Below are 14,808 nucleotides of genomic sequence, written 5' to 3' on the forward strand. Positions count from 1 at the left end.
ACCAACCTGTCACTGCAGATCCAGGAGTCTCCATCATGGAAATCGTTAATGACACGATGAGTACAGATGGGAGAAGAAATTGAGGTCAAAGGTATAATTACCATCTATGGCTCCCTTGATTTGATAAATGAGAGAGAATCTCTCTATACAATACTCAAATTGGTTATGGGGAAGTAGAAAATTCCTGTCTTAACCAGGAGTTTTTAGCAGGCCATGCTAGTATGGTCAAGAAATGACTTCTACTTAATTAGCTTCGTGCCCCAAATGAATGAGCACTTCACCTTTGAATTTCAGTTTTCTCATCATAAAATGGGAAAATAAAATCTGCATGTGGGAGCCCTGGCTGGGGAGCTCAGTTGGTTAGAGCACCTCCCATTATGCCAAGGTTGTAGGTTCCATCCCCAGTCAGGGCATATACAAGAATTAACAGATAAATTCATCAATAAGTGAAACCAATTTATGTTTCTCTCGCTCTCTTTCTCTCTCTCTCTCTTCCTCTCTCCCCACTTCCTCTCTTTCTTTAAAATCAATAAATAATTTTATAAACTTAAAAAAAAAGATGGCCTAGTATTTCTTGTATAGAATTATCCCCCAGGTATATTCATATTTCCACTTCCCGGAAGTTGTTAAAGTGAAATTTTGAAATTCATGTTGTATAGCAAATAAATTGGAAAAACTGACTGGTAGAAGGAGCTAATGCTATCAGTTATTTTATTTAATGGAGAATCTCTTTGCAAAGCAATTGATTCCTTTGATATATCCTTTTTGTGGTAATAGTTCTTGTATGCTGCATAAAAATTATGGATAAAAAATATAAAATGCGCCATAGAAATCCATCTAATTATCTCATTTCATAGGAAAAAAATAAGATCCAAAGAAATTAATTTCAAACCTCAGTTGTTGGCAGAATTAGGGTTAGAGCCTAGATTGATGTATGTGCCATGGACTGCCACGCAGAGTGCCTGCATGTGGCCTCCCTGGGGTGGGAGGGCCAGGGTCATTGGACCACCTGCATGGTGCCTGGCTGTTTTTCCCAGCTAGCTTCCCTGGGGAACCAGACTGAAGATTCCTGGCCTTCTCTGACCAAAGCTTGAGATTTACACATTGTCCCTCTGTTATACTCTGTTGGCTGAACGTAGTCATTAAGGTTGGCCAACCCAATTCTTGATGGGAGAAATTTCAAAGAATTTGCAGATATATATATATATATATAGATATATTTTTAAATCCTCACCTGAGGATATGTTTTATTGTTTTTAGAGAGAAAGGGAGGGAGGGAGGGAGGGAGGGAGGGAGGGAGGGAGGGAGGGAGGGAGGGAGGGAGGGAGGAATATCGATCAGTTGCCTCCCATTTTCTCCCTGATTGGTGATCAAACCTGCAAACTAGGTATGTGCCCTGATCAGGAATCAATCCTGCAACCTTTTTGGCATGGGCGACATACCACCTAACTGAGCCACTGGCTGAGCTGCAGATATATTTTAAAGTAGCCACATCTGACTGTAGCTGTAAGAAGTCAGGGAGAAGTGGTAAGAAATCAAAGTCCACTTTACCTCTTCTGTGTTCCTTTAGTGTTGGATACATCATGCAGTTAGAATTCTACCACATTTGGTAGAGCATGTTATATAACCAGAAGTAGCTGATGTTAGGAAGTGAGAGTTGTATTTATTTTTATTTTTTTAAGTTTACATCACTGCTCAGAATTCACTGTACCATTACACTGTAAACATGCTCGACTATCTGTGTTCTGAGCAGTCATTTCGATGTTCGACATCTACAACAATTGATTTTTGTTTAGACAGAATTACAAACTGAAGGGCAGCTGCATTGCATTACACTAATGCGCTAAGTGGTTGTACTTCAGAAACAGGTAATTTCACTGAGTCCAAATTCGGAGTTCACAGGGACGAGAGCCCAAAGAGGTCCCCAGGCCTGCGGGCATGGTAGGCATTACTGAGTTCTCAATACTGAGCAACTCCAGCATTACAGCATTGTTCAATGGAGTAGCCGTGCTTTGCTGGTATAGTAAGAAAAAGATACATCTTTTTGCCAGAAGGACTTGAATTGAATTTGGATTCAGTTTGTTTGTTTGTTTGTTTTGTTTTGTTTTGTTTTGTTTTAATTTATTTTTATTGTTGAAGTATTAACAGATGTCCCGCTTTTCCCCCCCATTAACCTCCTTCACTCTGCTCCAGCCCCCTCTCCAGCCAGACCTTCACCACACTATTATCTGTGTCCATGGGTTCTGCATATTTGCATACAAGTTCCTTGGTTGATCTCTTGCCCCCTCCCCTCTTCCCTCTGAGATTCATCCGTCTATTGCACCCTGCCATGTCTCTGGATCTATTTGGTTTGCCAGTTTATTTTGTTCATTAGATTCCACATATAAGTGAGGTCATGTGGTATTTGTCTTTCTCTGACTGGCTTATTGGATTCAGTTTTTGAAAGTTGTTATCAAGGTTTAGTTTTTCTCAGTATTAGAAACTTTTTTTTCAACGAAACGCACAATTATTCATTATTCTAGTAAATGTATATATCTTATTAAGTTCGTCCTTTCCAGCTTTTTTCCATTCTCTTCAGGTTACTTCAGAATTCAAAGACATTGGAGGGGCAGGGAAGGGAAGGTGTGAAATCCATTCCTCCGTGAGGTATCTATCCTTGCAGGCATCTTCGAAGAATGATCATTCCCATCTTATCGTTATATATAATTCAAGTAGCCCTTTTCATCACTTACTCTCAGAAACTGCTTATAACTCCAAGGCCTCGGTGTTTGAAATTCCAATCCTTTTTATCTGCTTTTCTTGTGCCATCTCTTTCCTCTGCCTGAATATGGGGAAGGGCAAAGGAATATAAGAAAATATCTAAGTCAAACCTTAGTTAACATGAGTCATTACACATTATATTTTGTGACTTGTTAAAACTTCACATGAATTCATACAAATGTCATTGATGAAAATAATACATTGTCTTTTTAAAAATAAACTTACAGTTAATATAATTTTGTTTATTAGGTAAACTGGATTAATTGTCTACACCAAGCATGTCAAACTCACGGTTTGTGGGCCGCATGCCCCATTTATTTGGCCCGTGTTAGCCTTTGAGTTTGAAATGCTTGGTCTATACATTCATCTTTGATCACATGTAAGAAAAGTAGTATTTTAGTGTCCAGCTCCCATAAACAGCAGAGATTGTTATATAAAACTTCAGTAATTATGTGAATTTTGTTTCCCTCAATAGATTGTATTATTTGGGAAGAGAGAGTTCTGTGAGAGATTAAGCACTTTCCCTTTCTCATTGAGCAAGTGTTCTGTGAGTGTCCATTATGTACTAAGCACTTATTATTGACTATATCCTGTATATTCTTTATTTTGGATATCCTGTGGGTCCATACAACCAGAGGCAAAGGGCATAAGCTCAGTTATTATAAAATATCACTGATAATTCTCTTCCTTTTTAGTGTCTACCAAATAGTTGTTGAGGAAGAACGTTCTCGAAGAACTAAAAAGACAACAGAGATCTTAAAGTGCTACCCAGTGCCAATTCACTTCCAGAACGCCTCTATCCTGAACTCACAGTACTACTTTGCTGCAGAATTCCCAGCAAACAGCCTGCAGGCAGCTCAGCCTTTTACTATTGGTGATAACAAGACATACAATGGATACTGGAACACTCCTCTTCTCCCCCATAAAAGCTACAGAATTTACTTCCAAGCTGCTAGTAGAGCCAATGGGGTAAGTTATACAGATGGCTGTTTACTTAGGCTATTTAGGGTTATGAATGTGAACATAGATTAAATAAGAAAGTAGTAAGAAATAGTTATGCTTTTGTGTGTTTTTATTGAAACAAATGTGGGTTTTTTTCCCACTTTTTAAAGTTATTTTTACCTACAGAAAGGTATGGAAAGAAATGAATATATTCATATTTGTTTTGGTAAAAAAGAATATATTGTCAACATGATGGTTTTTATTTTCAGATTTTACTTATTATGAAAAGTTGGCTAGTAATTCTGCTTAGCTTACTATTTTACAGGAAAATAGTATAGCTACAACACATACATTCAACTCATTTAAACTTTTGTGAGATTCACAACATCTGTCTTTTCAGCATATTCTGTCTCGTTTCTTCGAATCCACAAGAGTTTATGCTTCCTATAACTGTGACTAAATTAGGTATCTTTTTTTCCAAAGAGAAAACAGCTTTAAAAAGATGAGATGTTAACAAAATGAAATCTATCGAGTTGTTTTGAAAAGTTTCCTTTTCCTGTTCAGACCAATGCAGAACTCTGGTAAGATAGTAAAGTCTCCTAGAAGGCAGGACAGTGGTTTGCCTCCTGCACAGCAAGGGTCTGGGTGTCATCCCTGACTTGACCTTGCCTGTTAAAACAGAGGACATCTGGGACAGAGATCTCCAGTAGTGCTTGCACAGGGAGCAAGTGAGGGTCTGCAGAAGGAGGCCAGGGGCCACCAGACAGAGACATTGTGGGGTTGCTCCTTGCTCCTTATCTGCTCCAGAAATGCCCACCACCATCTGGGCTAAAGCCAGGTGTATCTGAGCTTGGTTCAAGGAGTGACCATCATGTGATTAACGCTACTCTGGGACCAATGAGACCTTTCATTAATAGTATTTACACAGAACTGCAGATACTTTCATTTGTTTTAAATAAAACATGAATAGTGATTTCCCCCTCTTTCTTTGACACAGGAAACCAAAATAGACTGTGTTCGAGTGGCCACAAAAGGTAGGTTGAAATTGTGGAATGCTCTCCTAATGTATTTCCTTTAAGATTTTAGAGGGTATTTCAAAACTTCTTGGATTACTAAATTCATTGAAATGTGTGCATGTGTATGTGCATGTAGGTATGTATAGGAACTAATGGCAGTTAATATTGACTGGCAGTTAACATTAACATTAACATTGAAATGCTTCTTAAAATAAGTGGTCCAAGCAGTTTTTAATGGTTATCTCTTTAAAACTTAAAATAAAATTTTATCTGATCTCAGTGTACTTCTTAAACCACAGTACCACATGTAGTACTACTGTAACTAGTGACTCTTCATACGCAAAGTAGTAAAATACTGCCTGCCACTTTTAAAGAATTATCTAGTTATAGTGATTCCATAGAGTCTGCATGGTTTTTTTGGTTTTGGTTTTGGTTTTGGTTTTTTCTGATGATGTGTATCTCCTTGACACACCAGTAAACAGGTGATATTATTGTGGAACTTCTGTTTCCCATGCGTGGTTCAAATCCTGGAAATCAAGGTGATCAAGGATGAGCTGTAGAAATGGCTAGGGCCACCACCCAAGCTCACCACAAGGCACCTCCTAAACAAGAAAGCCCAGTTGTGTGTGTGCCGGAGCTGTCATGTCCTTGTGTCCACCTTGCAGTGGTATTTTAACCATCCCATGTGGCAATGTATGACAACAAAATTTGAGAAATGTAAAATGCTGCATTAAAATGAGGCATTATAAATTAACACTTGTAGTTAAATATACTCCTTCAGACTTTAGAGTAACCATGTGACAATGAGCACGTTCTGTGTGGTTTAATTTAGGTATGACAGCAAGAAGGCCTCACTGGGTCTGTGGCACTAGATTTACTCAGATCATGGGTAGTAGTCACTTGATGAGTTCTGTTGGATAAAAGTATCTTGTTTTCATTGTTTAACTGTCAGGCAACATAGTTTGTGTATATTATGGATGTCCCTCTGCATTTTCAAAATTCTCATTGAATTCTTATTTATGAAGATACATGACTTTTTATTCAGTTTGCTTGACAAATATTTCAGGGTTTCATATTATGTTCCAGGCATTGTGTGAGGTACTCACCCCATTTATATTTTCTTTGTCCTCATGGGTTCATAATTTTATTTCTAAGAATCTATATTGATTTTTAAATACTAAATTCTTCATAGGTTGTATGTGTTTAGTGCCTTTGTTTATAGGAATAAATTAGCAATTAATGAAATTAAAGATATTGATGAGTTTTGTAAACTGTAATATGCTATTAATTATTAACTATTACAGTATGATAGGGCCCATGAATGGGGTATTGATGTTCTTAGACCTCCAGGTTATTGCCCATGCTCAAATTGCTTTATTGAATTCTATACCGTTGAGGTGTCAAAAAGTAAATCCATTTCCACAGTGCCTAATTTATAATGCCTTATGTTTAACATAAGAGCTGAAAATCACTTTAATGCACGTGCCCTCCTTTATTTCTTTAACATTACTGTGAAAAGGACACAGATATTGTTATTCTTATTTTTAAGATGAAGAAAATGTGTATTTTGGGAGACAAGTTGACTTACCAAGGTCACTCAGCTAATAACCAATGGTTATGGGCTTGATCCCAAGTTTTGGACTCCTACCCCTGATGTTCCACTGAAGCTCATGGCTTTCACCCAGCAGATCCTCTCGCCAATTATAGTCTTGCATTGTATAAGTATCTGTCCTCCTCTTTATTATAATTAAGTCACTGACCAGTTAGTTTACTCTGAAAACAATGAAATATCTGGCATGTTAACCTACATATTTAAATAATTATATAAAGAACACACTAGTAAATATCAAGCCTGAGGATTGCTGTTTTCACAATAGATTGAATTAGATAGTGATTTTGGACCATTTTCTTCCATCAGCTAGATTTAATCAATATTGTAATTTGTTTTTCAATTCACCAAAGGATGATTAGGCAATCAGATGACCTGATTAACTAAATAGTCCCTTCTCATATTTTCTGAGCCATTTGCAAAAATTTACACAGCAACAAACTCTATCCAAATAATCTGTTTAGTTGTAGGAGGGAAACAAATTTTAATATTCATTACATAACATTGTCATTTCTAGTCATAAAATCATAATACAGGAAGAAATCTGGGGAGATATTCTCCTTCCAGGCAAAACTACACTATTTGGTACTATTTTATTTTATTAATTTCTTCATGTACAGGTGCAGCAACCTCCCTTTCCAGCACAGTTTAATGTTTTACCACCTTCATAATCACATCATTTTTCCTTATTCACACTAAAAATTCTTTTTGCAGTGTGGGAAGCATTTCCATCTTGACTACTTAGTCATAACAGAGAAATAGTCAGGTTTAATAACTTTATTGGCACCATATAATAAAGATGTTTGAAATTTAAAACAATTCAAATACTTATTTCTTTTTTTTTTGCCACATATTGCTGACAGTGTGGTGGCTTAATTAAATTTTCAGATACTAAACCATTTTCCCAAGCAATGTTTTGAATTTATAAAGACTTCAATGTTCTCATGAAACAACTATTGACAAGTATCTTTATATTAAAAGTATGGAGGTTGCCCTAGCCAGTTTGGCTCGGTGGATGGAGCGTCGGCCTGTGGACTGAAGGGTCCCAGGTTCGATTCCAGTCAAGGGCACATGCCTGGTTGCGGGCTCAATCCCCAGTGGGGGAGGCAGCTGATAAATGATTCTCTCTCATCGTTGATGTTTCTATCTCTCTCTCCCTCTTCCTTCCTCTCTGAAATCAATAAAAATATATTAAAAATTAAAAAAAAGTATGGAGGTGGATATTTCTTCACAGGGAACTAATTTATAATCCCAAGTATGGGTATGTCTCTTAAAGATATATTTCATACTATTTATAAATTTAATGTTTTGCTTATTGTCATCATATACCAAGGGTGTATTTTGACACTAATCATCTCAAATATAAAGCCTCATGAAAAATAGGCACAGGAAAAAACCTAAGGTATGTTATTTCATATCTTCATGTATTGGAGATTGCCTGTATTTTTATGTATCCTCCTTTAATTTATACATCTAGAGTCCTCATAGATATATGTTACTGTATTTTTATTTTTGTCCACTGTAGGCAAACTCATGACAGTATTCTGTCTCTTGAATTAAAAGATAAAGACACCAAACCACAGAATATACATGATGCTTGGATGTTGTCCACCCAATTATAGGATTCTTTTTTATCTGAACAGTAGAGTAAATAGTAGCTTTTCTCCTAATTTTTATTTTCCTAATTCTCCTAATTTTTATTTTTAAACACATTCACATTTTTATAGTTGGATTCTTTTCCAGACCATTTGGTCCAACTGTGTGTCTTAGCAATGAGTATATGTGTTTCCTTTCACTCTTACATACCTTATGGCTGCCTTACTTTAACTGGTAGCTTTGAAATGGTTTTTATGCTAGTTTCGTAAGACTTTGTCGGTGATAAATTCTAAATTGACAAAATATATTTAGAAATCAAAATCCATCTTGTTAGAAAATTAGATTTCTTATATTAAGTGGGGTATATTCACTCTAATTGATATAACAATCAGTTAAAATGTATACTTTTCATTAATCTTCAATACAATAATATTTTCCATAGCATGGTTCCAGCTGTATTTCTCCTTGAGAATATAGTCTTTGGGAGTTTTCTTATTATAAATTTATTTAAAAAATTATCTGGATATTAAAAAAGTATCCGGGTGCTTAATATGTTAAGTGAAGTATAATCTGAGAGTTCCAAGTACAGATACATAAATATGTCACTTTTTAAATTTGGAGGATTTGTAGTTCAAAAAGGTGTTGAGGATTGTTGTTTGTTTGTGTTTTTAGTGTATGGGGAGTGGGGTTATATATGTTAACTCTTCCATTGCTAAGATTTGGCTAACAGCATTGTAGCTAGAAATCAAAACAAAAACTGCATGAGAACATTTGCTAAATTCTTTCCAAAAGTATTATAATAGTCAGAACATAAACCTTAAACAAAAAGAAAACAAATCATGATTCTAATGTCATATTTTAAAGTGAATTCTCTGTGCAAAATTCCTTCAGTTTTTAAGTTTAATATTTTAACTTACATTTGTACTGGAATGTGCATATGCTTTGCTGGAAGACCTTCAGGAAACTTTGAAGGATTTCCATTGTCCTGATATAATTTCTAACTATATTCAGAAATTTGAATGTTTCTTATTTTAATCACCAGGCTCTTGGAGAAGTTTCTGTAGACTGTTTTTCTGTTCACAGTTTCGTTCAAAGAAATACCGTCCTTTCTAGGCCACAATGCTACCGAATGAAAGTACTCTGACAAGAGAACTGAAAAGAATGTCTGTAGAGATGTAAAGCTAATTAAGATTCCTCTTAATTACTCATATTCAATGCAGGAGAAAACAAATTACATAGTAAGACCACTTACATATGCTAATCTGCTATCACTGAGCTATGGATTTAGAAATAGAAACATAAATATGACATAGATTTGTCATTCAGCATCTTCTAGAGACAATATTTTCTTTTCTCGATTTGAAATAGTCTTCATGATGTACGTCATCAGTGCATTAGGGCCCCTGGAAAGTTCCTAAGGAAAAACACCTGTGTAACTTTATTGTGTCCTATATTTTGCCCAAATTTATTTGACCCAGGATCATTTTTAAAGGAACATTAGAGTCACGTAAAACACAGTTGAGCAAATGCCAGTTCATCAAATACCAGAAGATCCCACAAAATTCAACTGAAGTGTCACTTTGGAAGTCTGATACACGAAGTGAAGTGTATTTTTTACTCTTCCATGCTTACCTTTGTATTTAAGGAAGACCCTAAATGTATCAGCACCAGAAGTATCTTCAACGCCTACGAATGGGAAATCTCCTGACTTTATTTTACTGAAGTTAGTGATTGTCTTCCTGATACATTCTTATTGATATTCTAAGATAGAGGACAAGAGATTTTTATGTAAAAGGCACATGGTAAATATTTGAGGCTTGGTGAGCTAGATGGTCTCTTTCACAACGGCTCAGCTCTGCCATCGCTGTGCAAGAGCAGCTGTCTGCAGTGGGTAAACAAATAAACATGCCTGTGTTCAATAAAACTTTATTTGCAAAAGCAGGCAGTGGCTATCTGACCACTATTTTTAAATAATTTCTAACATAATCCAGTTTTCCCTTTTAACTAAAAATAATAACAATTGAACCCTTTACAACCCATGTTAGAAAGATCATATAAAAATTCTTATGATATCTTATCTATAAGGTACTTTTTTCCATGGGAGTTTTGAGCCTCAGATTACAGTTAGCTTTCCTTTCAGTGGTGAAGACATGGCTGCCCAGCATAGCTATTTTCAAATAACGTTTTGTTCATATTGTTTACTTTTATCAGTATTGTAGAGTTGCTTTGTTTTTGTATAAGGCAATATAATTTTTCTCAAAAATAGAGTAGGTGCGATTTTCCTGTAGGTCATGAAATACCATACAGGAATGTTGGCTGAACAACAGTAGTCTATGACCAAGCAAATATTATATGTATAAACTTGAAATTGGTACCAACTTTGTAACGAGTCTGAGAAATAGCATTTTACTGTTCACAATTTATTATATCAGTTTGCAAAATTGCATACTATGTCATATCAAGAAAATTATCTTTGTAATACCCTGGGAGTTTTCTGTTCTTTGACCAAACTGTTAGTTTATTCATCTCACTTAGCAAGATTAGAAAGTTTTCATTAATAATGTCTGAGAGCCGATTATACTACTTTTAAACCCAGTTGTGGCAGTTGTCTAGTTATAAGGAGCAGCACTGTTTGAACGATGCAGAGGGATATTTCAAAATATTATGCAGCAGCAGTTTTGGGTTTAATTGTCTGCAGATGGTAGATGATCTATTTTCCTTACTCGCTGCCACATTTCTAATAGCACCCAGGCTGTTCCATGTAAATTAGTAATCTTTCATGTAAGCCCGTCCTTAATTTTTCAGTATTTTTTCTTTGCATCATTTTCCAGCTGTATCATGTTAGAACTGATGTTTTAATTTCTTATTTTTTTAATATCTGTGTGTCATAACTGTTAACCATTTAAACACAACTGCTGAGCTCTACAGGCAAACCAGAAGTCTGCCTGGCCCACTTCAAGAATCTAAATGATTTCCTTGGTCACAAGTTAACCATGACAACTATAGCAAAGGCAGTGGTGAGTTTTTATTTTTCTCACCAATGCTGTGAGATGCATTTTTTCATTCCCTTAATGTGACAAAATGAGATTCCTAAATAGAAATGCTCTACATGAAATTTAGTTATCAGAGAAGTTTCTCTACATATTTTTTTTTAGTGAAAGAGGATGTTTTTCACAAAGTTGATTTCAGCAAGAAGAGAAAATATTGTGACTTAAGCTGCAGAATTTTAAATAATCTAATAAATTCAAAAAGCCTAACGTTTAGATCATCAGAATTAGCAACGAATCTTTATATATCATGCTCAATAGCAGTTGGAAATAATTGTCCAGTCTAGAGCCTTGCTTGGGACCAATGTGTTTGTTTGCACTTATTTATTCAGTTGATCTATCCAAAATCTCAGCCAAAGTTTACAACTGTGTCGTACTTAGAAATCTAACTGCCTGGCTAAAGCTTGTTTAAGGGAAAATAATTCAGAAAATTCAAACACCTTGCTATGAGTTGTTTTTTGGTTTTGTTTTTGTTTTTCTTTCCTTTCCTTCTCTTTTTGTTGTTGTTGGGACAAAGTTGAGACAATGTGATATACTGATCGAGATTCTCCTTGCTAGCCTAGCTTCAGTCTGGCTTTTTCTTCCCTCATGCATGCTGACCTGGGAATCTTCCTTTGCCATAGCTGCGATAATCGTGACTCAGCTTACAACACCTTACATTCGCATCGCCCCTGCCGCAGGCGACGACCAGCTGACAGGTCAGATGTTCAAGTATAGATGAGTCATCTTGCCCATTTCCCGCTCATTTTTCTCAGCTTCGTTTCCCCTCTACATTTCCTCCTTTGCTTAAGGCTTGTTTACAATGTTTCAAACTCTTGGTACAAACATGTGCCCGCGTTAAATGAAGTGATGTGCTTGGCCTCTACTCTGTGCACATTATATCCATGCATTAAGCACAACTCCACTGCATGTCTCCATTGTGTGTTTGTCTGTTGTTGTGTTCCTCTCTAGCCTAATGTTATATAGAAATGAAATTTGCTGGACTTGCAATAGCAATGACATCAAACAGGATTTCAAACAAAATCCATGAAAATGGATCCACAGTAATCCAAATTAAGCTAAAAAGGTGTTGTGGTTTGAGAGTGAGAGAGGTTCATTTTTCACATTGTAGGGTCTAGTTTGTACACACAGTTAGCAATACACGGGCTTGTCTGCCAGTGTTATGAATTGAAAACCACTCAAAGTTGTTTGGGGTAATGCTGTGCAAATAGCTCATCGTGTACATACAACTGGAGCAGAGCTGGTTGCATTCCTTTTAGATCCTTGTTTCAAAGCTAAGTGTTTATATAAAGCAGTGGTGCATCTGCAAGTCAAATGCATGGAATAATTTAGGGAAGTTTTTAAGAAAACAAATGGCTTAGAGTCATGGAGTTGAACTGTGTGCTTATTTATACCAAGAGAAATCAGTGTGCCCATTCATGCTGCCTCTAAAGGCATGTGGCCATCGATATAAACTCATATAGGAAAGAAGTCCAGTAAATTACTCCAGACTGAAGGTGAGTGGTCAGAAAACCCCAGAAGACAAACTTTTGTCCTGCAACAAAAGCAAGCCATTGTTAAAGATTTCTAACATAATTACAAAGGCAGGACCCAAATCCTGGGTTCCAAAGGATCATTGATGTCATAGTTTTGTTGCATGTAGTATAGGCATGATTAAGGCTGAGTAATAAACACACAACTGCTTTCCATAAAACTGTTTTGTATGTATAAAACTAATAAATATACCCTGACATTTAAGCGGGGGGGGGGGGGGGAGGGATGTAAAGCTTAACTCATGGCAAAAATTCATAAATGTTTAGGTTCTGTGAGCTTATTACTTTGTAAAGTAATGTAAGTGAGACTCAGGAAAATTATAGACTAATCTTTATAAGGTAAAGAAATGTAGGATAACGCCACTTCTTTCTCAGCTGGAATTCTCTACATATTCTCTGTCCTCTGTGTCAGGCCTGCAGGCTATAAACTTATTATTAACAGTTCTGCTTCCCCTGCTTTCAAGTTTCTTTTAAGCATATTTCTTTTATTGATTGAAGTTCTGCTTGTTACAGATTCTTTCTTATCCTGAACTTCTGAAGTGTTCTTCCCAGAGGAAGCACTTAAGCGATAGTGTCTTTCTCACCTAAGTCCTCCCCTTTAAGCCCTTTACATTCCAGGACAGGCCCATGGCATGCTGTGTACCGTAGAGTTAGGTGTCGACCTTGAACGTAATCTGGGTCCTTCAGCAAGTCTGAGCCCAGGATGTCTGAGCTGGCACCAGTCTTCCCAGCCAGTCATTAAAAATGGGTTGTCCTCACTATCATAAAATGAGTGCTTATGGGATATATAGGTAAATATCCTCTTTCTCAGGACTTACCTATAATCAGCTACCTTCAAATTAAGCAAGCTGTTTATGAGACGTGATGTAAGTGAAACTTCTGAATATAGCGTTTTCTCTAAAACTTGCATGATTAAGAAGATACCTCATAAATCAGCCTCCTTCATAAGGCGTTCGGGTCCAGGGTGGGTTGTTATTTCGGAACTAGTCTGTGAAGGACAGATACATAGCTGAATATATAGCTGCCAATCCTGTTCAGGCTGCAGATAATCTCCCTCATTTACTTTGGTTTATTAGGGATTACAATGATAGAGTGTTAGAATATGCCTCAAAAACCAGTAAAAAAAATGACTCGTTCTTTTTTTCAGTATTTACTGCTGGTTTTAATGATGGTTAATCTTACCCAGATAAATTCAAACTCCGGTAATATTTCTTTTGTATTTTCCATTTGCATCAGCCATCAACTTTGATAGCAGTAACATTCTCTTTTTTAATAGATTTATTCATGAGTCATACTGCAAGCTTGGCACTTAATCCATTCAATCACTGATTTGACATTTATTGAGCACCTTCTGTGTGCCAGGTATAGAGCTTCTATTCTTATAAAGAGTTTTACTCCTTGTTTGCCCAGTCTCTTGATAGCAAGTATATTTGCATCAATAGCATCAAAACATACACATACACATGCTCTTATGAATGAAAAATTACTATTATATTTGTCATGTAGCAGTTAAGAAGAGATAACAGTTATGTAGCTAAGAGGGGGAAAGGACATATATTTCAAAACCTATCTCATTGTGTCCAGCAGCTTAGACGTGGTCAGTGGGACAGGTCTGAATACTTGACCCATTGAATATTTGTAGTTTTGTTTACTAGATCAACACAGTCCCTCCTAGAAGCAAATAGGAGATACCTGATGGATACATTCAAAAGTGCCTTCAGCTACTTCTTGTATTAATTGTGCTGACATCATGCTCCTACAAATGCTAGTTGAGGCTATACTTACACTAGGAAACTTTGAAAAGATAGTGAGAACTCAAGTTTCTTTTGGCTCAGAATGCAGTACCTGCTGGTTAGGTTTGCTTTGGTATAGGTGGGACCTCCCTTTCTTGTCTAACACCAAAGAACAAGCACCCTGGTGAGCTGACCTCAGCACAAAACTGTGCTGGATAAAACAAGAAGTGTTCATAAGTATTGGCTGATTTAATTCACTGAATGAAGGCAGCTCAGACTGCAGAATGCTAGCGTGTTTGGTAAGCAGTCCAATCATTGCATTGGGGAGTGTTTCTTAAACTATTTTGTCCTCAAGACAGTAAGAATACATCAACACCCAATTCACCCACGCACACATACACACACACACACACACACACACACACACACACACACATAAATTTAACTGAAGAAAAAGCTTTAGACACTCTACTAGCAGTGCTATTCTCTGAATAGATGAATATTATTCTATCTCGTTCCATTTTATTCTAATTCTTTTTTTTTTAATTCTAGCAACTAACGAATTTGATTAAT

General features: G+C 36.3%; 1 protein-coding gene across 2 annotated transcripts in view; it reads left to right on the forward strand.

Annotated features, from left to right (window-relative positions):
* The window catches only part of PTPRM (protein tyrosine phosphatase receptor type M), a 642,938-nt gene that overhangs the window by 415,979 nt on the left and 212,151 nt on the right, over nt 1-14,808 (forward strand). Inside the window, exons 12-14 of one of the 2 annotated variants that reach the window (XM_079785235.1) lie at nt 3,456-3,729; nt 4,700-4,736; nt 11,594-11,668. In XM_079785235.1, coding sequence (XP_079641361.1) covers nt 3,456-3,729; nt 4,700-4,736; nt 11,594-11,668 — 386 coding nt within the window. The remainder of the gene's footprint in view (nt 1-3,455; nt 3,730-4,699; nt 4,737-11,593; nt 11,669-14,808) is intronic. The other variant, XM_079785234.1, reaches the window with a different exon arrangement.

Source organism: Cnephaeus nilssonii (assembly GCF_951640355.1).
Source record: "Cnephaeus nilssonii genome assembly, chromosome: 11".
Classification (NCBI taxonomy): Eukaryota; Metazoa; Chordata; class Mammalia; order Chiroptera; family Vespertilionidae; genus Cnephaeus; species Cnephaeus nilssonii.